The 23,745-nt window shown below is 38.6% G+C and overlaps 1 protein-coding gene across 1 annotated transcript; it reads right to left on the reverse strand.

Moving 5' to 3' along the window:
* Positions 1–787: 787 nt before the first annotated feature.
* LOC109112328 (E3 ubiquitin-protein ligase TRIM39-like) lies at positions 788–19,740 on the reverse strand. The gene is made up of 10 exons (XM_042745308.1): positions 19,443–19,740; positions 16,880–17,507; positions 14,479–14,574; positions 13,924–14,157; positions 8,886–9,051; positions 7,998–8,069; positions 7,877–7,897; positions 3,358–3,384; positions 3,019–3,194; positions 788–2,175 (listed from the first exon to the last, which is right to left on the reverse strand). The coding sequence occupies exons 2-10, from the start codon at positions 17,486–17,488 to the stop codon at positions 1,816–1,818; spliced, it is 1,761 nt and encodes a 586-aa protein (XP_042601242.1). The 5' UTR covers positions 17,489–17,507; positions 19,443–19,740; the 3' UTR covers positions 788–1,815.
* Between the last annotated feature and the right edge of the window lie 4,005 nt (positions 19,741–23,745).

Below are 23,745 nucleotides of genomic sequence, written 5' to 3' on the forward strand. Positions count from 1 at the left end.
TTAACTGTGTTTTGTATCATGCCATACAAACAAGTGACCGGTCCACACAAGACATTCTGGATATAGCATCTTTGTGAGGAACCACACACAAATATATATCAGATGTATGTTTTCAATGATTTTTCATTTTATTCAGCATGATATGAACACAATTCATGCTGAACTATATGACAAATAATAATAAAAAAGATTAAAAAAAAAATACAAAAAACATCTGCAGATATTACATTATTTATTCATTTATTTTAAGTTAGAATTTGGGGGAAAATTTAATGGAAATTTCTTTGTCACTGCTCCTATAAATATGCATATATAACATTCATTTTTAAAGGAAATGCAACTTTTGTTTTTTTTCACCAAGATTGCATTAAATTGGGTAAAAGATGAATGAAGTACAAGACATTCCATTACAAACAGATGCTGTATTGTTCATACCCTCTCATATGGTGCTCCTCATCAAACATACAGTCAAACTCTTCCCACAAGACCTCAAACTCTGATTCAATCATCCATAATAACTGTACATTCCAGCCTTCATATTTGCCCCGTGAAGGATATGGCTCTGCTTTAAGATTCTGCAGTAAATCAGCGTCCCGTGTCTTCTCTTCACTCATGCAGATAAGACTGCTGTCACAGGTGTGCTACTGTAGGTGACAAACAGGGCTGTTGTGATCATGTCGGCACCCTAGACAAGATCTTATGGGCGACAAAAAGATCTTAAGGGTTCTAGTTGACCATTTCTCTCTCCAAATCACTTTCACTCATTCACACAAAGATCTGTATTTACTCCGTCAAGCAAATGCATTCGGTAACCACTCCACTATTAAATAATGCCAATCTCTCGACACACAATGTATTAAATGAAAAAAAAATGAACATAACAATAAAAATACAATACTTATATATATATATATATATAAAAAATATTGCAACAGTATTTTAATTAATTTTAGAGTAAGGAAACAGTAGCCTATTTTTTTTTTTCAATGAAAATCTAATATTAAAGGTGCAATAGGTGATTGTCTTCAGAAACATTTTGTATTATGCTGGTTGAAAGGCTCTTCACATCGATATGATCCCTACACAGTGTTCATGGCTCCCTACTCCCTGAGCAGGGGTTGACTTCACTTCGGAACATGGGCTGGAATTGGGAAGCGCTGATGTAGCCTATTGCAGTAATGTTGTCTCTGGTATTCTGGTCTGTGAGCGTATATGTGTTCAGGGGGCGTGGCTTTGGACAGTGATTGCAGGAAGGGTGGGCCTTTTTTTAAGTGCTATCAGGCTAAAGTTTTCCAAGATCTCCTACTGCACCTTTAAATTGTTTAGTTTAAAAAAAGTCACATTATACTTTTCAGTTTAGTGAACATTGTGCCATAATTCTGTAAACAAATGAAGGTTAAATGACATTCCCAATGCATCTTTTTTTAGAATTAATCGTTGGGATGTAATACAGTTGACATGGTGATTGATGCATTTAAATAAGATAATGATATGATTATTTAAAATATTTCAAATGGAATAGTTGTAGGTATTACTGACATATGAATGAAACACATTATGGTTTATTGTTTTGTTTTTGTCAAGGTAACCCAACACATGCGTTATTTCACTGATGCCATCATTCAAAACATAATAAAAGCGATTCCAAACTTTTGAACAATCTGGCATAACATCTGTGACAAATGAGCTGATGTGAGCTGTGGCGAGTGTGTCATTTCACTTCAGAGTCTGTGCATTCTTAAACCCTGAGCAGGTAAACCAGCTCTCTGAACTCATTCTCTGCCAAGATGAGCAGCCTTTGCTCTTCGCACATTCTCATTCTGGGACACTGACAAACGAAGACATCAGCATCAGCGGCACGTCTTTATCGCCCGTGCCGAACAGTGGGAACAGTTTCTCTGAGAAGGCCATTGTGAACGTATACACCTCAGATCCTGTCTTGGCATTGAAGAAGACCAGCTGACCCTCCTCACAGTCCAGATAGATGCCTACGCGCCGCAGGTGACCCGTGACTTTGATCTTGGCGAGGGGCGGCGCGGTCAGTGTGCGTAAATGGCTGCCGCTCCACCACAGCGCGTAGTAGCCGATAGCAGGGGTCATGTCAAACAGACCCTTCCTCGGGGACGACTCTCGCACCACTCCCAGCTTCCAGTCCTTATTCTCACCAACACTGACCTGAAAGTGTGGCATTTACAACTTCAGTGCTGAAAACATTACTCCTTCAGGTTTGCGTAAAAAGAAATGCGTGACAAATGAGTTTGTGTGCGCATCAGTGTCTCTAGCAGCACTTCTCAAAGTCAAGAACACTAATTATATTTCCTACTTTGATAAACGCATGCTAAACTTGTAAATCATTTGTTTAATTTTTTTATGTCTGTTTGGAGATGGTCTGAAATAAAAGCGAAGGCGAGATATTTGAACGTTTTCTTGCGTTTGTCATGAGATCCACTGATAATGGGGTGACACTTCACTGTTGTGTAATATGAGTAATTAGTTTTTTATTTTTTGGTTATCAGTCAGATTATGGCCATTTGACTTCTAGCAGTGTCCAGTGTTTCTCATACACATCACAATATCAAAACTGACCACCACAAAAGATTCCACAAAAGGCATACACTTGGTTGAAAGTAAAAATTAAAACGTGGCACGGGTGTTGTATATGAATGTATCTTTGAAAAAATACAGCGCTTATTAGATTACAGCCAGGAAAGTTTTGAGCCAATTATTATTACTATGAATTATGTTACTACTTCTACTACTACTACTGTGCCCTGCAATAAACATAAACTCATACTCTCTTTTATGAGAAAAATCCATATTGGTCAACCTCTATTGCTGACACTTAAGTTAATTGTTTTGCCACTTTTGCACTTGTTATGAATGTATTTTGAAAGCAAAAGGCACTTTATAGTGTGTTCATTTGTTATGCATGTTTATTAAAAACAGTTGTTCCAGACCTTTGACATTGATGACAATTCAGATTTGGACCTCCGAATGTAGACTGTTCTAAAGCATTACCTCCCAGTAGTGTCTTCCGGATTCGTAGCCGTCTTTGGCGAGCACACAGGACCAGACATCGAAGCGCTGTGAGTTGTTCCTGTAGAACTGCAGCTTCTCGCCGCGCTTCAGCTGCTTGCGGTCGTCCGAGAGGATGAGGAACGGGTACGCTGTGGTCGGATTCAGCGTTACGTCCTCTGAAACCACACACACATTTCATCAGCTCTCCAGCTTCACTAATCATACAGAACTTTCAGAGTTTTCAAGAAGAACTGAAAATAGAAAGTAGACACATAATATACAGTACATTACAGAAAATGAGGCTATGAAGGAAATGCAACAGGAGTCAAGATCACTCACCAAGATAGGTTTTAATCTTTTTGTGGCCTAAAAGAGACAGAGAGTATTCAGTATTAAGGGCTGATCTAAATCATAGATCAGATGTTACTGCGTCTTTTAAAATCAACATATGAACTCATCAATACTGGGACTTTATTTGGATAGGCTAGTATTGATGAGTGAAGGTGAAACAATTTAATAATGAAATATTAATATTGAAAATAGACTTCTGTAGGGAAAAAATAGTAGACATCCTAATATTGTCTTGTGTGTGTGTGTGTGTGTGTGTGTGTGTGTGTTTTGGTAAAGAGTGCATAAAATACTTGGATGGGCTGTGAACTGTCCTCTAAATAACACAAAAAACAAACAAACAAACAAACACACACACACACACACACACACACACACACACACACACACACACACACACACACACACACACAAACACAGTGATGAGAAAACTTTCCGTTTGCAACACTGAGTTACTGAATTGAACTGAATCAACAGTGAATTAAACTGAGCTCTCTCTCTTACATCTTTAATTGATTTTCTGAACATTTCTGCCGTATGCACATAAACTGACACGCATCACTGATAAGCTACTACTAAATATTGTAGAAACATACTTTTCTGTAAAGTTGCTTTGCAACAATTTGTATCGTAAAAAGCACTATACAAATAAACTTGAATTGAATTGAATAGTGTAAAACGACGCCTATTATTATTCTATTACTGCACAAAAATGTATTTATCTACTGTATCAAAGTAAGCTATAATGCAGCAGCAGAGTAAACAGAGGCTCTGTCTCTAACTATAAACACTGTACCCTAGGGGTTACACGACTACCAAAGAAGTCTTCATCCACCAGCATTGCATGAATGATCATAAAATGAAGCAGATACTGAAAGCAATGCACATAGAATCACTCTTCCTAATATGTCCTGCTTTGTCAGTTCACGAGTTCACCCTTACATATAATCTGATTTAGCAAACACTCAGTATATTTGGCATGCTGTCTTGAAGGAGGGCCCGAGCTCAGAATATATCCTGAACCCAGAGAACTCCCCCAATCCTAGTAGGGATGAGAACAGTTTAAGAGTGAGGTGGTGAGTTGGCTGTGTGTATATATATGCATTGTGCTAGTTAGGATAATTAGCTAAATGAGTTATACCTGTGCCAAACTGGTTAATAATCTGATCATGCTCCTCCCGAACCTTGCTAATAAGCACTGTTTAACGTGCGCTCTATCAACAACAAAGCTGTTATTTTATCTGACATTATTTTAGAATAAAAGCTGGACCTTGTCTGTTTAACTGAAACATGGCACAAAGAATCTGACGGTCTTCTTTTTAATGAACTGAGTCCTGCTGGCTATGGATTATTTGATCTCACGTGTTCTTCTGGTAGAGGTGGGGGTATCACTGTATTTGAGAGAATTCTTCTCCTGGGGAATTTCAACATCCATATGGAATTAAAAGACTCCACAATAACAAAAGATTTTTTGTCCATATTGGAGAGCTTTGAATTAAACCAACTCTAGGACTGTCCTATGCATGACAAAGGCCACACTTTAGACCTTTCCCAATGGTTCATCTGTGTCTCAGCTGTAAACCTCTGGTTTAGGTCTGTCTGATCACCGGGCTGTCTTTTTTAACATGGAATTACCTGTCATGAACACTAACGCTTCTCACATCATTAATTATCGCAAGTGGAGATCTATTGAGCCCAATGATTTTTCAGATTTTTTGACTATTTTTTAAGTTGTGCTTCTGTATCTGGTGATCTGGATGATAACGTTTCTGTGCTGAATTCAGTTCTCTTGTCTGGCCTGGACACGCTGGATCCCTTGAAATCACGATCTGTTTCTTTTGCACGCTCCGCTCCTTGGTACAATGATGATCTGCGTGCTGTGAAGGCTTTGTGTTGTAAAATGGAGCATAGATGGTGCACATCAGGTTTAACTGTTCATCACCAGGCCTGGAAAGACAGCTTACTTGAATATAAGGCTGAGATTGTGTCAGCTAGATCTGTTTATTTTTCTCAGATAATTGTCAGCAATCAGAGAAACCCTAAACAACTGTTTCACTCAATCAACAAGCTGCTGCTCTCATACTTCTGCTGCCTCCTCCTTAAATATTTCTGCATTTTCTGGTATTTCTCTCCCTAACTTTGCTATTCATGACATGATTATTGTAATGCTTTGCTGGCTGGAGTTTCTAAAGTTACCTTAAGTAAATTACAGTTGGTGCAAAATTCAGCTGCTAGAATTCTGACTAGGACCAGTGCAAGGGAGCACATCAGAATCAGGATATCACACCTATCCTGGAAAAATTGCACTGGCTTCCTGTTAGTTTTCGTATTGATTTTAAAATTCTCATGCTCACTTATAAGGCCTTGAATAATTTGGCCCCTCAATATTTGTGTGAGCTTTTAACCCTGTACACTCCTACACGTGCTCTACGCTCTTCTGAAGCTGGTCTTTTAACTGTCCAAACAACACGGCTAAAAACTATGGGTGATCGGCTTTCTCTTCTTTGGCTCCTAAGTTGTGGAATTCCCTGCCCTCTGAGATAAGGAAAGCAAAATCCCTTAGTGTTTTTAAATCGTCCATCAAAACTTACTTTTTAGAGTAGCTTTTATGTGATTCGTAATTACTATTGTTTGGTTAGTTTTTTACTGCCTCCACTGTTATGTCTATCTTTTAATTTCATATTTTTTATGTAAAGCGCTTTGCGATGCTACTTTTAAAGGCGCTATATAAAATAAAGCTTATTATAATTATTATTATTATTATTATTATTATTAATAATAAAACATAATTTGTCAAAAAAAAGTAAGTACAAAGTTCTGTCATGAAACTCTAGATGGCGCAGACCGATAGGTTCAACTCAGTCTGATATAATCACACCATTATGGCACAGCTGACTGGTTTCTTTTGTATCAGCAGACAATGAGCTCACTGCTTAACATTCAAACACTTGGCTAGAGCTTGCTGTAGCAGTGTGCTTCAGAAACCCTTCATCTCTTCTACTCTTCGTTTGCTTCATTTGCTTTCTCCAAGCAAAGCCCTTCCCGTTGGACCCCCCACCGGATGTCTTGCGAGAGACTGAAGAGTAGGCTTATCTCACTAAATGGAAGCAAGCTGATTATAGTCAGCCTTCTCTAGTTATTTATTTTATTAATAGGCTACTTATTGTTAAGTGCTTTTGTATTTTGTTGTTTATGTATATAGTTATACAATAAAAGCATATCAACCAGGTTGTTTGTTTTAAAGTATGAAATTAGTGAGGGTGCTCTAGTCTTAATGCACGTTTTCAAATATTGTCCCGTCTATTGCTATGGTTATCACTATGTCAAACACTCCTACTTCAAAGGAGGATCTGGCATAAATATGCAGATGTCATTCCTGAAACTTTGCAACATGTGTGTGGCCGAAAAACAAAGTTCTACATTTTAAATGGTTTGCCTAGAAAGCTCACAAAGAGCACTCATAACCAATAAAAAGCTGTCACTCTGCATGCTCACTAGGTTTCTTCACTTATTTTAGTGGTGAGCTAGGGTTGGTCATCTATCTGTTCTCCTCCCATAGCTAGCATGTCCAAGGTAGTCCAGTGCCTGAGGGTCCACAGCAGCTTTGAGCTCTGTCACTACCCTTAATGGCTAGTGCTCGCCATTGCTCATTAGCACAGTTCTGTGATATACAGTTCTGTCAGCTGCTCAGTTAGACCTCGAGAACCAGACGAATCCTCTGCACCCTGTGTCCAGCTTTGACTCATCCACCATGTGATGCATCCAGTCTTCAAGCAGATGGATGTTCTGAGCGATGCCAGCCCACAATCTGACTTTGCTGCAGCCTGGAACTAAACTGCTGGTTTCGTCTGGTCAGAGGAGAACTGGCCCCCCGACTGAGCCTGGTTTCTACATTCTGTCACCGATGGAGTTTTGGTTCCTTGCTGCTGTCGCCTCATTTACAGCGATATCGTCGACTTGATTGCAAAAGTACTATTTAAACTGAACTGAGCTGGGGTGCGTTTCCAAAAAGCAACTATGGTCGCAAGTTCCATCATTACCGATAGAGTTCAGTGGAACTAACGACTATAGTTAGCTAACAATGGTTTAGGGAAACACATCCCTGGACAATGACATCACTAAATCAATGATGAACTCACTTTAAATGAAAAACTGACTGTTTTCTATTGTCCTCTTGCATTATCAACACACCTTTTTCCTGTTTGACACTGTAAAGCTGCTTTGACACAATCTGTATTAAAGGGCTATAGAAATATAGGTGTCTTGACTTGACAAGACATAACCCTGTGTTGTGTCCCAAATTATGCACTATAAAGTATGCATTTGTACTATGCTTGTACTGTCTAATAAAGTAAAGCTGTGACAGATGAATGCATGATGTGTCTAACGTTACACATTTTTTTCAGACATGACGCATTTCTTTGTCATCAAGTAATATAATGAAAAAATAATTTTACAAGAAAGACACTGAAAAAAAATGTACATACATAACCTTAAAACACATACATACCTATTTTTAATTTTCGTAGATCTGTAAAACACAAAATGAAAAATTTTAGAGGAAGATCATTAATGTTTCTTCTAGAGATACTGCAGATGTATTTCCTAAGAGTCTGAGTGTTTTTCTTTACCTTTCAGTGACCACTCATTCCTCTTCATCGATCGAACGCTCATCATACTCTCACTCTCTGCTAATGATGACACTGTCACAGAAATCACACACATGCTCTTATAAGCTTCTCTTCATAAGAGACTTCCTGTCACATGTGTATTCTGTGGTATACTCTTCCATCATTAATGAATAACTACACAGGGCCCTCTGGTAAATACTATTATCCACAGAAAACTCTGTGGTAAGCAATAGTAATGCAGTAGTTCACTATAAGCTAATCAATAACTACTATTCTTTCATGCCTCCCAGAGAATTACTAAAAAATTATAGAAATAATGTGAGAATGCAAAATACTTCTCAAACACCCCCACAGGAGTATAATCCAGAGTAACAACAGGGCGGGCAGGCAGGCAAAGGGTCATGGCACATTTGCACAAAGTTTTATTGACTGAAAAGAGCAGAATAGGGACAGAAACAGGTCACTTCAAAGAAACAAAAATGGGACAAATCTGACTGACAACAACTGACCAGACACAAGGGTTTATATACAAGGCTAGGGGAAGAAACTAGGAACAATTGGGAAAAATTATGGGCTGAAAAACTACAAAATGGCCCAAGGAAACAGGAAATAAACCAAATGCAAACTAAAAGACCTCAAACCTTGCCTTGCCTTGCCTTACCTAAATCATAAAGCTGTTACTTACTAGTCTGTTAATCAGAGTTTCTTGTTAGTTAATCATAGTTACTAGACTGGTGTTAATATTGTGTTACTCATTTGTTCCTGTGTAGTTATTGATTAATGATGGAACAGTATTATAACGTGTTTGTCACTCTGTTCCTTGGCACTATATGCTGTGAAATGCTAGTAATGCAGTGTCATTGCATTTCTCACACGGCAGTGTCTCACCGGAGTGTCGGTAATGCACTTCCCCACAGCGTATGTCATCCAGTCTTTCCCGGATCTCTCCTAAAGCTGCTTTGACGTCCCCAAGTGAGAATCGTAGGGTCAGCTCATCCACCTCATGAATATCCATATCTGAGTCCTGCAAGGGACTGCTGGCTTCCTCAAAACTCTGCCATCAAAAAAGATCATCATATTCAAAAGAATCTGGTGGAGTACAACATGATGAAGATAAAACACTGTATGTACCCCTATGCTGAGGTATACTGAAAAAAACAAACAAACGTGTAGTACTGAGACTGAGCGAGTATCTGCTTCATCAGCCTTTGTCCTTCAGGCTCATTCTGGCCCTCATCCACGATCTGTGGTTTCTGCAGGACTTTCTACACACAAATCTAGCTTCTGTCACTCAGACAACACAGTTATAACCTGTCTCTGCCAGGGCCAGATAAAGATCTTTGAAGGTCCCCTTTGCCTCTCTCCTGCTTTTTTGCCCTAAATAATTATTCTGAGAGTAGTTGCACCACAAACTCTTAAAAAAATAGTCAAGTAAAATAAAAAGTGCTTTAGTGTAGTGTGATAATTTTATAACTTGTGAAGCCCTGTGGTTTCAGACATGTCCAGTGTCCTGTCTTAAATTATTACTAATTTCTCCTTTCTACCTAATGATAACACCCACACTCTAAGACAAGAGTGTTGTAAGGCAGAACGAAAATGGAAAAGAGACACTGCAAGACAACTCCAAGTCTCATATGAGTGTCTGATTTCATGCTTAACTAGCTACCAAAAGTCAGAATTCCTATCCAAACTCATTACTGAAAATGCGAACCGACCGAGGATGTTGTTTAACCCTTAACTGTCACCCCCCATTTTTTAAAATAGGCATTAAAGTGCACTATCCAAACTTAAATTGTTGTATTTTATGAACACTTTGGAATATAGACATAAGGTTGGTCTCTTTTTAAAGAAGAAAATTAGCAGATTTTGACAAAAGTGGATTTTTTTCTAAAAATTAAAGTATCAAAAAGTTATAGAAGTTTAAATCTACTGTAAATAAAATGCGCTATATTAATTTTATTTAATTTTATTTATTATAAATATTTTACATAACAGGTTTTACTCTAAAATTGGTATAAATTTAAAGCCTTGTGTCTAAATAAGTTATGTTCCAAATTTGAAGTTGATATGAAAAAAATTGAGGTTTCTGTAAGATTTTATTTAGGGCGTCATACCACAAACAGCCACTGGGAGCCATCAAAACTACTTTGAATTTTGTTTAATGAATTTTTCCCTAGATTTCTCTGTCAATTTTACTTCAATACTCAAAATAACCACCAAATATGGAATCCTGAGACTCAGACCTTTCCAATATGTTTGTTGCCAAGATTATAAAAAGTTTTGATTCTAAAAGACCGTAATGCTTTTTGTAATATGACACTTGACACTGCCCACTAAGGGGGAGGAGACCGCCATAAGATTTTAAAGTAACATTTCCATGGTAACGCAATGTCCGATTTCAAAATGGGTTTCACAGGATGAATCTTGGGCTTCTAAGCTTTCAAATGGTATATAATTTATGATGATTACTAAAAGACTTTCTAGAGAAAAAGAACAAAAAAAAAAGAGTGCCAAGCGTCCCACAGGTGGGACGGTGACAGTTAAGGGGTTAAGACAATTGATTTAATGCTACCTGCCCTTTCATTTGATCCATCTCGGGAAACCTGTGAGAACTTTTTTAATTTTTTTGATGATAAAGTAATGAAAATTAATGCTTCTATTAAGCCATCAACATATGATCCCCAATTGAGCTGTTCACCAACAGATTTATTAACTTGTTTTCATCCAATTTCCTCTGTACAGCTAGCTGATATTCTTTTTAAGACTAAATCCTCCAGCTGTGAATCTGATGTCATCTCAGCTCGTCTTTTTAAGGAAGTGTTTGCAACCCTGAGTCTGGTCGTAGCAGCCATCATTAATAGTTCGTAGCTAGTTTCAGACATGCTGTGGTTCACCCTCTGCTTAATAAACCTCATCTTGATCCATCTGTCCTCAGTTACTTCAGACCTATTTCTAAGCTGCCTTTTATCTCAAAGCTATTAGAGTGAGTTGTTTATCGTCAGTTGAATTCCTTTATCAGTATGACCAATGTTTTAGATACTTTTCAGTCAGGTTTTAGAACACTGCACAGCACAGAAACTGCACTGTTGAAGGGAAGCAAAGACCTTTTGCAAGTTCTCGATACTGGTTCATATGCGGTGCTTGTTTTGTTTGATTTAAGTGTGCCATTCAATACAATTGATCTTAGAATTCTGTTACATCGGTTGGAAAAGTTGGTGGTTATTCAAGGTGTCACTCTTTAGTGGTTGGCCTCTTATATTAAAGACAAAACCTTCTCAGTGAGCATTGGGAAGTTTTCTTCTCCGTCGGCTCTTTTGTCATGTGGTGTGCCCCAAGGGACCATTCTAGGCCCTCTTCTTTTTTTCACTTTACATGCTTCCCTTGGGTGCCATTTTTAAGAAATATAAGATGTCATACCACTGCTATACTGATGACACACAGTTCTATTTTCCAGCAAAAACTGACAGCAGTGAATTTTTGGATGTGCTCTACAACTGTTTTGAGGAGATAAAATGTTGGATGGCTAATAATCTAGAGTAGCCAGACCTTCAGACTGAAGGTCTGGAATCTATGGCAGCTTTCATTGGCCAAGGCCCGCCCATAAGGCCGTTTGACCGACATATCAAACAACCAATCACAGTTTGTTTCATTCATTGTCACGTTTCGAGGTATGGAAATGTCGCCACAATAACAGACCAGTCTGTAAAACTCTCTGACATATTTTAAAGATTCTATGCCATGAACTTTAAATATCCTGTAAAATTCAACCAATCCGATGATGACTTCGAAACTCCTGAAGTGTTTCCACTTTTGTGTCCCATATGCATCAGGCGTTTAGCCAACGGTCCGTGGGCTTGTGATGTGTTTCTGATTTTGTGTGGCTAATAATAATTTGCAATTAAACGAAAGCAAAAATGAAATTCTGATTTTAGGGCACTCTAGGACTTCATCTGTTTTTAATTTAGGCTCTCTCTCTGCCATGTTCAAACCTATGTAAGAAATCTTGGGGTTACATTTGATTCGTTACTCAACTTTGAGAAACAAATTAGCACAGTGGTAAAGGGCAGCTTCTTCCATCTGAGATCAACTGCTAAACTGAAACAGTTTTTGCCCCACAAAGATCTGGAGACTGTAATCCATGCTTTTATAATATCACGCTTGGATTACTGTAATTCCCTTTACTGTGGCCTGCCTCAAACAGCGATTTCTCATCTGCAAATTGTCCAAAACACCACAGCAAGTCTTCTTATTGGAACAAAAAAGAGGGATCACATTACTCCAATTTTAGCGTCTTTACATTGGCTTCCTATAAAGTTTAGAATTGATTTTAAAATAGCTTTGTGTACAAGGCTTTATCTAGTTTTTATATATACTGTTGTACAGCACTTTGGTGCAACTATATGCTATAGAAATAAATTTTGACTGGACTTAAGTTTTTCTTGTCTCTTGTTGAGTATTTTTCAGATCTAGTCTAGTGTACTATAGTCAAGTCATTATTCTTTTTCTTTGTTTTGATGTGTATTAATAATCTGCATTTGGGTTAAACTGCAATTTGCCTCCAGTGGATATTCATTGCCGACATGTTTCAGGCTAGATTCTTGCTTTTCCAAGAAACCAAAAATGTCATCAGCTAAATCATTACACAATAGGTAAAGAAGCGAAGCTTTTTTTTTTTTTTTTTCAGTGCTTGTACAGACTTTGTGTTGACCCTGGTCTTGGACCCTGGACACAATTCACCAAAGCACAGATAGATCTGTCTGCTTCCCAGGAATCCTCACACAGCTGGCCCCGGGGACCGCACAAATATGCCTTTCCCCAGTGATCCTGACTGCACAGACACTATTAAAGGGATACTCTACCACAAAATGAAAATTTTGTCATTATTCACTTACCCCCATGTTGTTCCAAACCCGTAAAAGCTCTGTTCGTCTTCGGAACACAATTTAAGATATTTTGGATGAAAACCGTGAGGCTTGTGACTCTCCCATAGACTGCCAAATAACTTACACCGTCAAGGTCCAGGAAAGTATGAAAAGCATCGTCAGAATACTCCATCTGCCATCAGTGATTCAACCGTAACGTTATGAAGTGACAAGAATACTTTTGTACGAGAATAAAACAAAAATAACGACTTTATTCAACAATTCCTCTGTCTCTCTCCACATCACCGTAAACAAAAAGTATTCTCGTCGTTTCATAACGTTACGGTTGAATCACTGATGGCAGATGGACTATTCTGAAGATGCTTTTCATACTTTTCTGGACCTTGATAGTGTAAGTTACTTGGCAGTCTATGGGAGAGTCACAAGCCTCCTGGTTTTCATCCAAAATATCTTAATTTGGGTTCTGAAGATGAACAAAGCTGTTACGGGTTTGGAACGACATGGGGGTTAATGATTAATGACAGAATTTTCATTTTGGGGTGGAGTATCCCTTTAAGACCCTAAAGGTACCCCTTGGCATTGTTATATAGAAGAACTAGGACCGTCACTGCGTTTGAGGAAAAGAGCCAAAAATGATCCTGTCTACATCCACTGCAATGCTCAGCCCTCCTCACATTCAGGAATTATAACTAAAGAAGCATTATGTCAGCTTTGACTGCAAATTGCCATTGACATTCATGTGTCTCGTGACTTCTCGGGATCTTTAACTTAATATCTTTTGAATGAGATGTGACTGTGTTAACCAAGCATGAACATTTTCAGCGGTTCAATTATAATGATAAGAGAAGCATAAAACAAGCATTTGTAATAGAGTTTGTTGGTGCATGTATAGTGTCTTAATAGTGACAGGCAAAGCACTTGACCACAATTCAGTGTTCGGTGCCTTGAGTGAGAATGGGATGTGGTTAAAAAAACATAATAACAGAAGAGATAAAAACACACAGAGAATCTGGGGTGTTTGTTATAAGACTGCATCTTTGTACCTGAAGGAAGCCGATATGGTCATCTGAAATAGCCTGTGCCTCTAGTCGGCCTCTGCTCTCTTGCAGCTGTGCTAACTTTGTCTCAAGCTGGGTGACGATGCTTTGTCCTCGTCCAATCACAGCCTCTCTCTTCTCCTCTATCCCGCCTACCAGCTCGCTGCGGATGCGATCTACCGAGTGTGTGATGTCAGACAGGACCTGCTCCACCTCGGACAGCTCAGCCTGAGCGTAGCTCTGTCAAACACATCGTACATGACAAGCCTGGACTGCAGCACCATTCAAAGGGACAGTTCAAAATATTTCTGGTGCAGATGTGTAATGTATGGATGATTTGAGCAAAGTTTTTGAAATATGTGGAGATATGTGATTAAACATCACTGTCAAAAAAAGAGTCCCTTTTACTGTTTTAACAGTAAATTTCTAAAAGCTATCCATAGCTTTTAAACTCAAAAGACCTCAAATCTCAAAAGATTATACAAGTATATATATGTTCCATTCATCTGTATGCTGCAAACTTTGCAATGACAGTAAAGCTTGACTTGAGTTTTAAAATACCTGCAAGGCGTGTAGTTTGCTCTTCAGCTCAGTCAGCTGGGCATTTCTTTTGTCAATACATGTCTGAAGGTCCAGTTCTGTTTTTCCCAGGAGCCTCTATGAGGTGAGAGAAAAAATAAAGTCTCTTAGGTCTAAAATCTCTCTTCTCACAATCTTTTGAGAAGGACTAAACATCAGTCTCTCTTTATGGTTGGGTGCTTCTGAAATATTACATGGCAGTCAAAAGAGCCCATTTATGTCTTTACAATGTTCTGATCCATACATATCCCTCTGACGTTTTTTTTTTTTCTTCTCAGTGTAGGTCTGCGTGATTGGTTACTATGATTTCACCAGTCCCTTGTCCATGTCTATGATATTGTTTCACCCATTTCTCTCCCCAAATGCTGTACACTTGATTGATTAAACAAAATCATAACTCAGTGGTATGGGATGAGTAAGGTGCCAAAGTTTGGTCCAGAAGAAGAATATGAGATAATAACAGTGATTCTTTGCTACAGCAAGCCCCACTAAGCACAGCAACATCAAATACAATGATAAAAAGAACACTAAGAAAAAGCATCTTTTAGCATCTTTAATGCTCTGCTCCTAACAATAGTAATAGTTCAGCAAAAATGAAAATTCTGTTCATTATTTATTCAAGCTCATGGCATTCCAAAGCTGTATGAGATTCAGGTAACACTTTATTTTGATAGTCCACTTTAGATGTTCTTCTAACAGTAAGTAACTACATGTCAACTAGCAGTTATTAGAGTATTAGCAGACTGTCTGCTTAATATCTTCTAACACTTTATTTTGATGGGTCCACATATATTTTATAATATTTAAAAAATGTTTGGAACCAGTAGCCATAAACTTCCATGGTATTATTTTATATATTTATTCAAGTATTTTTATATGTAAATAGAACATTAAAGGGTTACTTCACACAAAATTTTGTCATTAATTACTCACCCTCGTGTCGTTTCAAACCCGTAAGACCTTCATTCATCTTCATAACATAAATTAAGATATTTTTGATGAAATCCGAGAGCTGTCTGACCCTCTCATAGACAGCAACACAACTGAAATGTTCCCAAGTCCAGAAACACAGCAAGGAGATCAAGTAAAATAGTCCATGTGACATCAGTGGTTCATCTGCAATTATACCAAGCTACGAGAATACTTTTTGTGTGCAAAAAAAAAAAAATGATTCAACAATTTGTCTCCTCTGCATCACTCGGGTGCCATTTTGGAGAATATCCACGGGACGTATGCTGTTCTGTGTCAGCTGCGTCACGCCGATACACTGTTTCCATTCAGAACCATTGTACAACAGGAAACAGATCCGGCATGTTGGTGTCTGTGGAGGGTCAGACAGCTCTCAGATTCCATCAAAAATATCTTAATTTGTGTTCCGAAGATGAACGAAGGTCTTACGGGTTTGAAACCAGTGATGCGCGGGTCAATGTATAAACAACCCGCACCCGACCAACGTTTTCAACTAACCTGCCCCGCAAGTCAGACCGCAAAAAAGAAAAAGAAAATATTGTACCCGACCCGCTTTCTGACCCGCATTTTTTTAAAGTAGTAAATGCTCATCGTAGCGCAGGGGCGTGGAATTAGGGGTGGGGGGGTGGGGGTGTCGCCAGGGACGTGTATCCCTACCAATGTCCAGCAACTGCCAAATTGTCCCTAGCGATAATTTTGAAAAAACAATTATATTATGTATAGTAAGTGGTTCATGGTTTCTGCGCTGATGACACCTAATTTATTTACTTTATATCTTCAAGACTTAAATCCTCGTATGCACATTATTGCTGTTACTGTATTTGGGTGCATTGTTGCAAAACTTAATTGTAAACTTTTAATGATTATGAGGTTTTTAACTGACTAAAGTTATGATTAGTGACTTTATATATTTAACAGAATTTCGGTTCGTGGAAAAGAACCGAACTTCCCATCACTAGACTGAGCTCATGCGTCATCTTCGTGCCAGTTATTCAGCCAATAAAGTGTAGACCTATGTATTTCAAAATTGTGTCTAGTACTATATAAATTACAAAGGTTTAATTGGTATCTTTATTTTCAAACGACCCGACCGACCGCGACCCGAATATCATTAAAAATATTTTTGGATGATTCGTAACCGCGGGTGACCGCAGACACCCGCTCATTTTGGATCAACCCGCGCATCACTGTTTAAAAAAAAACGAGGGTGAGTAATTAATGACAGAATTTTCATTTTTGGGTGAACTAACCCTTTAAATATTATTCTGTTCAACAAAAGAAAGAAACTCATACAGGTTTGGAACAACTTGAGGGTGAGTAAAAAATGACAGACAGAATGATCATTTTTGAATGATCTATCCCTTCTTGCCGTTGTAGTTTGGAGCTGCAGTGAAAACACATATTTCCACATTACCTGTTTGCTAGTGCGTTCTGTCTGCACTGAGACTGTGGTGTGTGTGCGGTGTTCCTCCAGCACGCAGATGGCACAAATACACTTCTGATCTGTACGACAGTAGACCTCCAGCAGCCGGTGGTGCTCCTGGCAGGTTCGGCCTCGCAGGGCCTCCTGAGGATCCAGCAGTCGATGGGAGGCGTAGAACGACGTCTGCTGATGTGGCACCACGTGAAGCTCGCAGTACGACGCAGTGCACGTAAGACAGGAACGCACAGCTTTCTTTTTCTTGCCGCTGCAGACATCACATAAAATCTGCTCTGCGTCAGCCAGAGAAGCTCCGGAAATAACTGCTTTTTGCCTTGGCTTCGGCTGAGGAGGCTCGCCGTACTGCACCTCTTTATATTTCTGGGCGATATGAGCAAACACCCGGTTTATGCTGAGCTCAGGACGCTCCTCAAACACCCGTTTGCACAGTGGGCAGGTGCAGACTGAGCTAGAGGCCCAGTAGCCCCCGATGCAGCCCTGGCAGAAGTTGTGTCCGCATGGCGTGGAGACGGGCTCACTGAAGATATCCAGACAGATGGAGCAGGTCAGCTCCTGCTCAGAGAACGCATCCAGCTGGGCCATGCTGCGCTTCTGTGACAGCCTAGAAAACATCCAATATCCACAGACTGAAAAATGATCCACCCCTGACTCTGGGGTAGGCTAGTTGTTGTCGACCGGCTTGAGTTATTATTGAATGACATTACATTGAAATTAAAATTCTGGAAGTAAAAACCTAAAAGCAAGATGTAATCTGAAATGATATTTCTTCCCCCTGTTGGAATCTCAGAAGCTAAAACTAGGAGACTCTTGGGTATCTTCAGCAGAGCTCTTTATTGAGAACGCGGCGCTGCAGTCATCAAAAGTCTGACTAAGGCAGTGACACTTTGTAGTTTATACACATTTAGGGGGCAGTGCTTAGGAACAGAGACAAAGCACCTGGGAAACGACCTTAAACAAAGTATGCAAATAAAGTATTCAGGTATAGCAACCTGCCCCATTTCACCAGTCCTAATCCAATCAGCATAACTAGCTAAAGAATGGGACAAGGCCACCAAGGTAAGAGACACAGTAATCTGGCTCATTTGATTTACAATAAAGAGAACAGGCACTGGCAGAAACCTCTTGCTACAAACTTTGCTTGAGAGAATCAAATCAAGTCAGATGTCATCATATTTACCTTACACGCTAAATACATTGTACTTCACCTTAGTTTTTCAGGTGATTGCATGTCAGGATGTATGTTCTTAAAACATCTTAATAGGAGATCTGATTTCAATAAGTCAACATCGCCCTTTTTTCTCTATTTTTACAGTCCTACAGCGCAAACGTCCTAAGTATGCATATGGTTCTTATTTAGAATGTGTAATTTTTCAGCTTTTTGTAATGTAGATAAACTGCATGGTGACTGCATCTCACTTTAATCAGAGAAACAACACTGACGGTTGCGTATGGGCTTGAAAACGTGTTTTCTTTTTATGTGTGGTCACTCTAAAGATGATGAGTGGTATTTAACTCAATTTCTAATAATCCCATATAAATGGTCATGTTTAAAATTTCCCGCAGAACTACACACATACTGAAATGTATTTTGCGCTCGGTTACCTCTGTCAGTAAGCAGTGCACAGTAGGCAAATGCATTTTAACTGTTTCTATATATTGTTTTGTGTGTAAACTGATGTTAAACATTACAGTCATCTGCAGTAACAATTACTACACAAACCTAAACATTTAAAAACTTTCTTCTGATGCGCAGATCGCTGGTCAGTTTAGGTCAGGTTATGGGCTGCCAGGAACTGCTGTCACATGGTGGTTTGGAAAACTAATAGGGCTGCTGAAGTATTTCCGGTGACTAGTAGTTTAGAATAGCATGAGCATTGCAGGCAGAGATATCACACTAAACACTAGCACTAAACCAACATTAACCAGCATAAAGCAGGTTTTTTCAAAGGGAGGTGCCTAGTCATGAATGCACAGTCACTCTGCATTAGATGTGCAGACACATCTCATAACAAAGGTCATGCGCACAAACATTTTGTAAAATGCTGAAAATCAGGTTTAACAACATCTGGTTGAGTCCCTTTACTGAGGTTCTAAATACTGTTCCAACATATAGCACATAAACTGCATCTACTTCTTACTTATTTAGTTATAGACACTTGTATTATAAGTCCATTCAGTGTCTCGTTTAGGAGTATAGTGCTGGTAGTTGATGGATCTAAAGAACTGTATAGACTCCAAACCAACATTGTGACTGAAGAACACTAACAGACAGTCCAACTGTATATGTTAAAAAACGTTAGATGTCATATTAGTTGTTTAATGAACGAATCATCTAACAATGAAATGGATTTAATTGAGAACTGTGATAATGATTTCTGATATCATGGTTATAAACTCTAGTAAGCAGCACCAGCCTACAAAAAGCAGAAACTTCATTTTGTGCTATACTGGAAGCAAAGCAGGCTTTATGGACAGATCCCCAGCAGAACAGTGAGAATATTCACAGAAGATTCACACAGCTATAGAGCTATCTTACCTCTGATGTGTTTCTGATGTTGTGTTGAATCTTCTTGTACTTGTGTGCAGTGGATCTCTTTATCTTGACAGCGCAGGTATCTGTGTGCATGATGTCTTGTGTGCAAGCCTGTCCAGTTTAACATGTTTTCCTTCAACACACAGGGATTGGCCACGGCTCCCAAAAGCAGTCAGGTAAGTCTGACAGGCTAGGCAAGTGTGTATTAGACACAGCGAAAATATGTGAGAGGAACAGGAGTGTGTAAGGGAAGGACAATTACCCTTTGAAACATGGGCAGAAGTGAAAGTATCAGTCAAAGTTATCCACTGAATAACGCATCAAATTACAGAAGTCAAGTCAAGTCACCTTTATTTATATAGCGCTTTTAACAATACAGATTGTGCCAATTTTCAGTTAAAGGCAGTTGATCATTGAATTCAGTGATGTCATCATCCAGCTCAGTTCAGTTTAAATAGTATCTGTGCAATCAAGTAACCAATATCGCTGGATATTCAGTGTCCCCATCTAGGGGTGACCCCGAATAGTCAAAGATTCAATGCTTTGATAGGAGGAGCCTGATTTGACTACCAATCTCAGAGTCAAATTTTTTGGGGGTTTTATGATCATGCCAACGGTGCTCAAATGTTTACCAAAAAACTATTGGTTTTCTCTTAATAAGTTAATATACAGCCTATTAAAATAATGCTGTAAACAAGAATTTGAAAAAAATGTATAAGGTTTTCACTGAAATCTCTTTTAATCAAAACATAAAACATTATTTAACCCGTTTGCATCTGTGAGGCGTGCGTTACACATTTGACCATGAAAATTCTTAATTGAGGACACCCCTATCCCCAACTAAGCAAGCCAGAGGCAACAGTGTAGCATCTGCTTAGGATCATGTACGATCATTTGGGCTTTAGGTTGTAGGGATTCCATTTTATTCATTTAGACTATAATTAATCAGTTACAAATGTATCTAGTGTATGCATGTATCTTTTGTATGTTTCACTATTGTAGTAGCCTAGTTACAATTCCTCATCTGGATTTGACTCTCAACGCTTATATTCAGGTATATGAGTGTATTTCTGCTGTAAGATCTTCGACATATGTTGTCCTTGGTCCTTCCCCAAACAATTATGTACACTATGTGATCCTAAAATGCTTCATACTATTTGTACCATAATTTGGGTTACCAGATAACCAATTAATCACGACTTTCATAAAATATGCAGATGAGGTGTCATTGAGACAAAGAAACACTTTCCCGCTGAAACTGTATGCCTTGTTATTGGTCAATCCAACCAAAAGTATTGTTACCGGGAAACCAGATAAAACCTCTTCCACACCCAAAAAGAGTTCTTCTCTTAACTTGCGGTTCCCTGGAGACACCCATCACCTTGGACCCCTCGCAACTTTGTTGATTCACTTCGGAGCACTTCGGAGCAGTCAACCCATGGATGAAATGACGAAGGTTTTACTCCTAACAGGATTTAACAGGAATCTACCCATTATGCATGCACCGGGACACTTTACTCAGCAACTACAGAACCAATGCAAGTAACCGCTTGTTAACTATTTAGATGCACTTCTAGGCTTTGTCTCCTTTTAATTAAGGTGATGAGATTCTTTGATGGTTCTTAACAGGTTGTGATTTAGTTTATGAGTAAATACTGACATGACTATCCACTCTCTTGCGTGTAAGCGCTCGCTTGATCTTTCTCTCTCTGCAGTGCGCTCTCTCTCTCACATTCTCTCTCTCTCTCTCTCTCTCTATCCATGCCTTCCTTGCATTGGCATCTATGTTTTATGTGCGTATGTTTGTGTCTAGTCAGATGTTGCATGTTCCCCTGTAGTGTAGTTTAATAAACATCCATATGTATTCACACTTGGTTGTCTGTGTTTGCTGTTCACAGGACAAGGTCACTTTAACGTTCCAGTTTTGTTACATGCTCTGGGAGCAATGTATTAGTAGTAAAATTATTTTTCGTGGCCAGAGAAATAATTTTACTTAGAGTCAATAAACAATTAACACTGTCCGCCCTGCGGACGAACAAATCATTTTATTGTACTATTAATAATATAATGTTACAAGTAATTCCTGAAGCTGAATGTAGTTAATAATAACCCGTTATGATTAATTATGTACATCTCACTTTGAGCTAATTTGTTACATTTTGGTGGAGAATGCAGGCAACGTTTTAAACGTAGTTCTGTGAGCAGACTCAGTAACTGTGGTGTATTTCTTATGCATGTTCATTCAAACCCAAACTACTATCCAAACGCGCGTTTTGTGAATGAATGTGTAGGCCATACACGCCCACGTTCTGAGCCTTAACAGTTCTCGAGTTCCTCACTGAGAATCCAGCCACTGTTAATGACTTAAGTTAACTGCAGTTTATAAAATTTGACCCTATAAAACGGCTAAACCTTTTATAGTGTGTCTCAATGCAATTTAACCGCCCTAAATTGAGCGAAGAAACCCTCTTTTAGCGTGAAGAAGATAGCGAGCAATGTTCCTTGCGTATCTTAAAATTAAGGCCTTAAGTTATGTATAGCTAGACTGATGCCATTGCGTCTTCCAATGTCATACAACTAGACTATTACTCCCGTGGGTTTAACCATTAGCATAGCTAACTAATGTGTGCCTCTCGTCTGTTCACAGAGCAAAATTAATCTTGGAATACTGCAGGTCAGTGTTGGATTAATGATAACCGGGAGTCTTAAAATCTCAATCAAAATAGTTTTATACTAAAGTTATCTGATATTGGGCGAAGAAACCCCCACATTCAGTTTTAAATGCATAAGTCTTAAGTCTGATGAAGAAACCTCAGATTAGCTGCATGAATTAAACTGCATGGCGAAGAAACCCCACTGGCAGTGATATTAAAACTGGGCGACGAAGTAATCTCGCTGCAGTATATTTGCTTTTATTAGTGATTTGAGCCATGTTCCTCATCTCCCAAAATTAAGGCTTTCCTTTAACCATCGCATATCATTGTAGTCATTGAGGTGATGCAATTAAATAGTGAAGTAATGGTTTAATTCTAGTCTAGTTAACTAGTAACTTGCCATTGTCTGTGAAGTGAATGTGCTGATTTGATTTCTGAATTAAGTTACATGCGATACGTCATAACTGACGGCGCGTGAGTTTCTCATGCAGATTTACAACGGTGCAAGTTCTGCTCCACTTGCAAGTGTTGTAAGCTTGCATCAGTCTCTTAGCAACATTTGATCCCGGAAGTTGAGAGCTGCCTCTTTTGGTTCAATCTGATAACAGCACCCATGTCACAGACCCTTGTGTAAACAAACAACTGAGTGTAGCCAAAGCTAACTTAATTGTTAGCTGTTAGCATCTGACTAACTGACACTGTGAGAGTTTAAAGTGTGAACCACTCCTCCCCCTCTCTCTCTCTCTCTCACTCCTGGCTTCACTTCATGTTTATACTATAACCTTGTGTGTAGACTCAGTTAGGTTTGCCCCTCCTCACATACGTTGGTTCTATTTGTGTTATTTTTTTATTTATTTTTTTTATTTTGACTTTATGCTACCTCTCTATGATTTCATTTCATTCATTTATTTTTAACTTGAAGGTACAGATTCAGCTAAGTTGATTTGAATTAAATTTGAGATTTAATTAAATCAATTTGTTTATTTTTATTATTTCTTTTATTCTCCTAAAGCTATTAGGACATTTTCATTTTCATTTTAACTTTACCTTATTTTAGTTATTTGACCATCACCATCTTCCCTCTCGGTATAGGTTAGAGCAGTTCTAGCAACTGTTGTCCCTTTAATGAGTAGTACTGGTTTTAGTAGCCTAATTTCCTGTCTATTACCTTCCTTACACCAGGCCCCTGAGCCGACTAGAAACACTTCCTATTGTTTCTGTTTATTACCTTGAGGTGTTTGATGTGTCCCTGCTAGCGCAGCTAACAGTCTCCCTAGGTTTTATGACCATGCTGCATTACTTTAACAAGTGATAACTGTTTAATCATATCTCCTTAAACTAAATAAGGAAAGCACTCCCTCTGTCTCTTCCTGATTTTATTTCAGTTTGTTTAGTTGATACCTTCATAGTGATTGAACCTGTCTGATCCATCAGAGAATACTTGGTAATAATGTTGATAAACCGAATAGTCTAAGTCAGTGGTTTTCAACCTGAGGTCCGCGGCCCCCTAGTGGGTCGCGATGGTATTGCAGGTGGGCCGCCAATTACTATTAAAATAAATAATAATATTGTTAATATATGTAAAAATGGTCTAAGTCATAACATAATAACATCATTTCATATATATAATTAAATAAGCCCGAGTTATTTTC

This window comes from Cyprinus carpio, chromosome B19, assembly GCF_018340385.1.
Source record: "Cyprinus carpio isolate SPL01 chromosome B19, ASM1834038v1, whole genome shotgun sequence".
Lineage (NCBI taxonomy): Eukaryota > Metazoa > Chordata > Actinopteri > Cypriniformes > Cyprinidae > Cyprinus > Cyprinus carpio.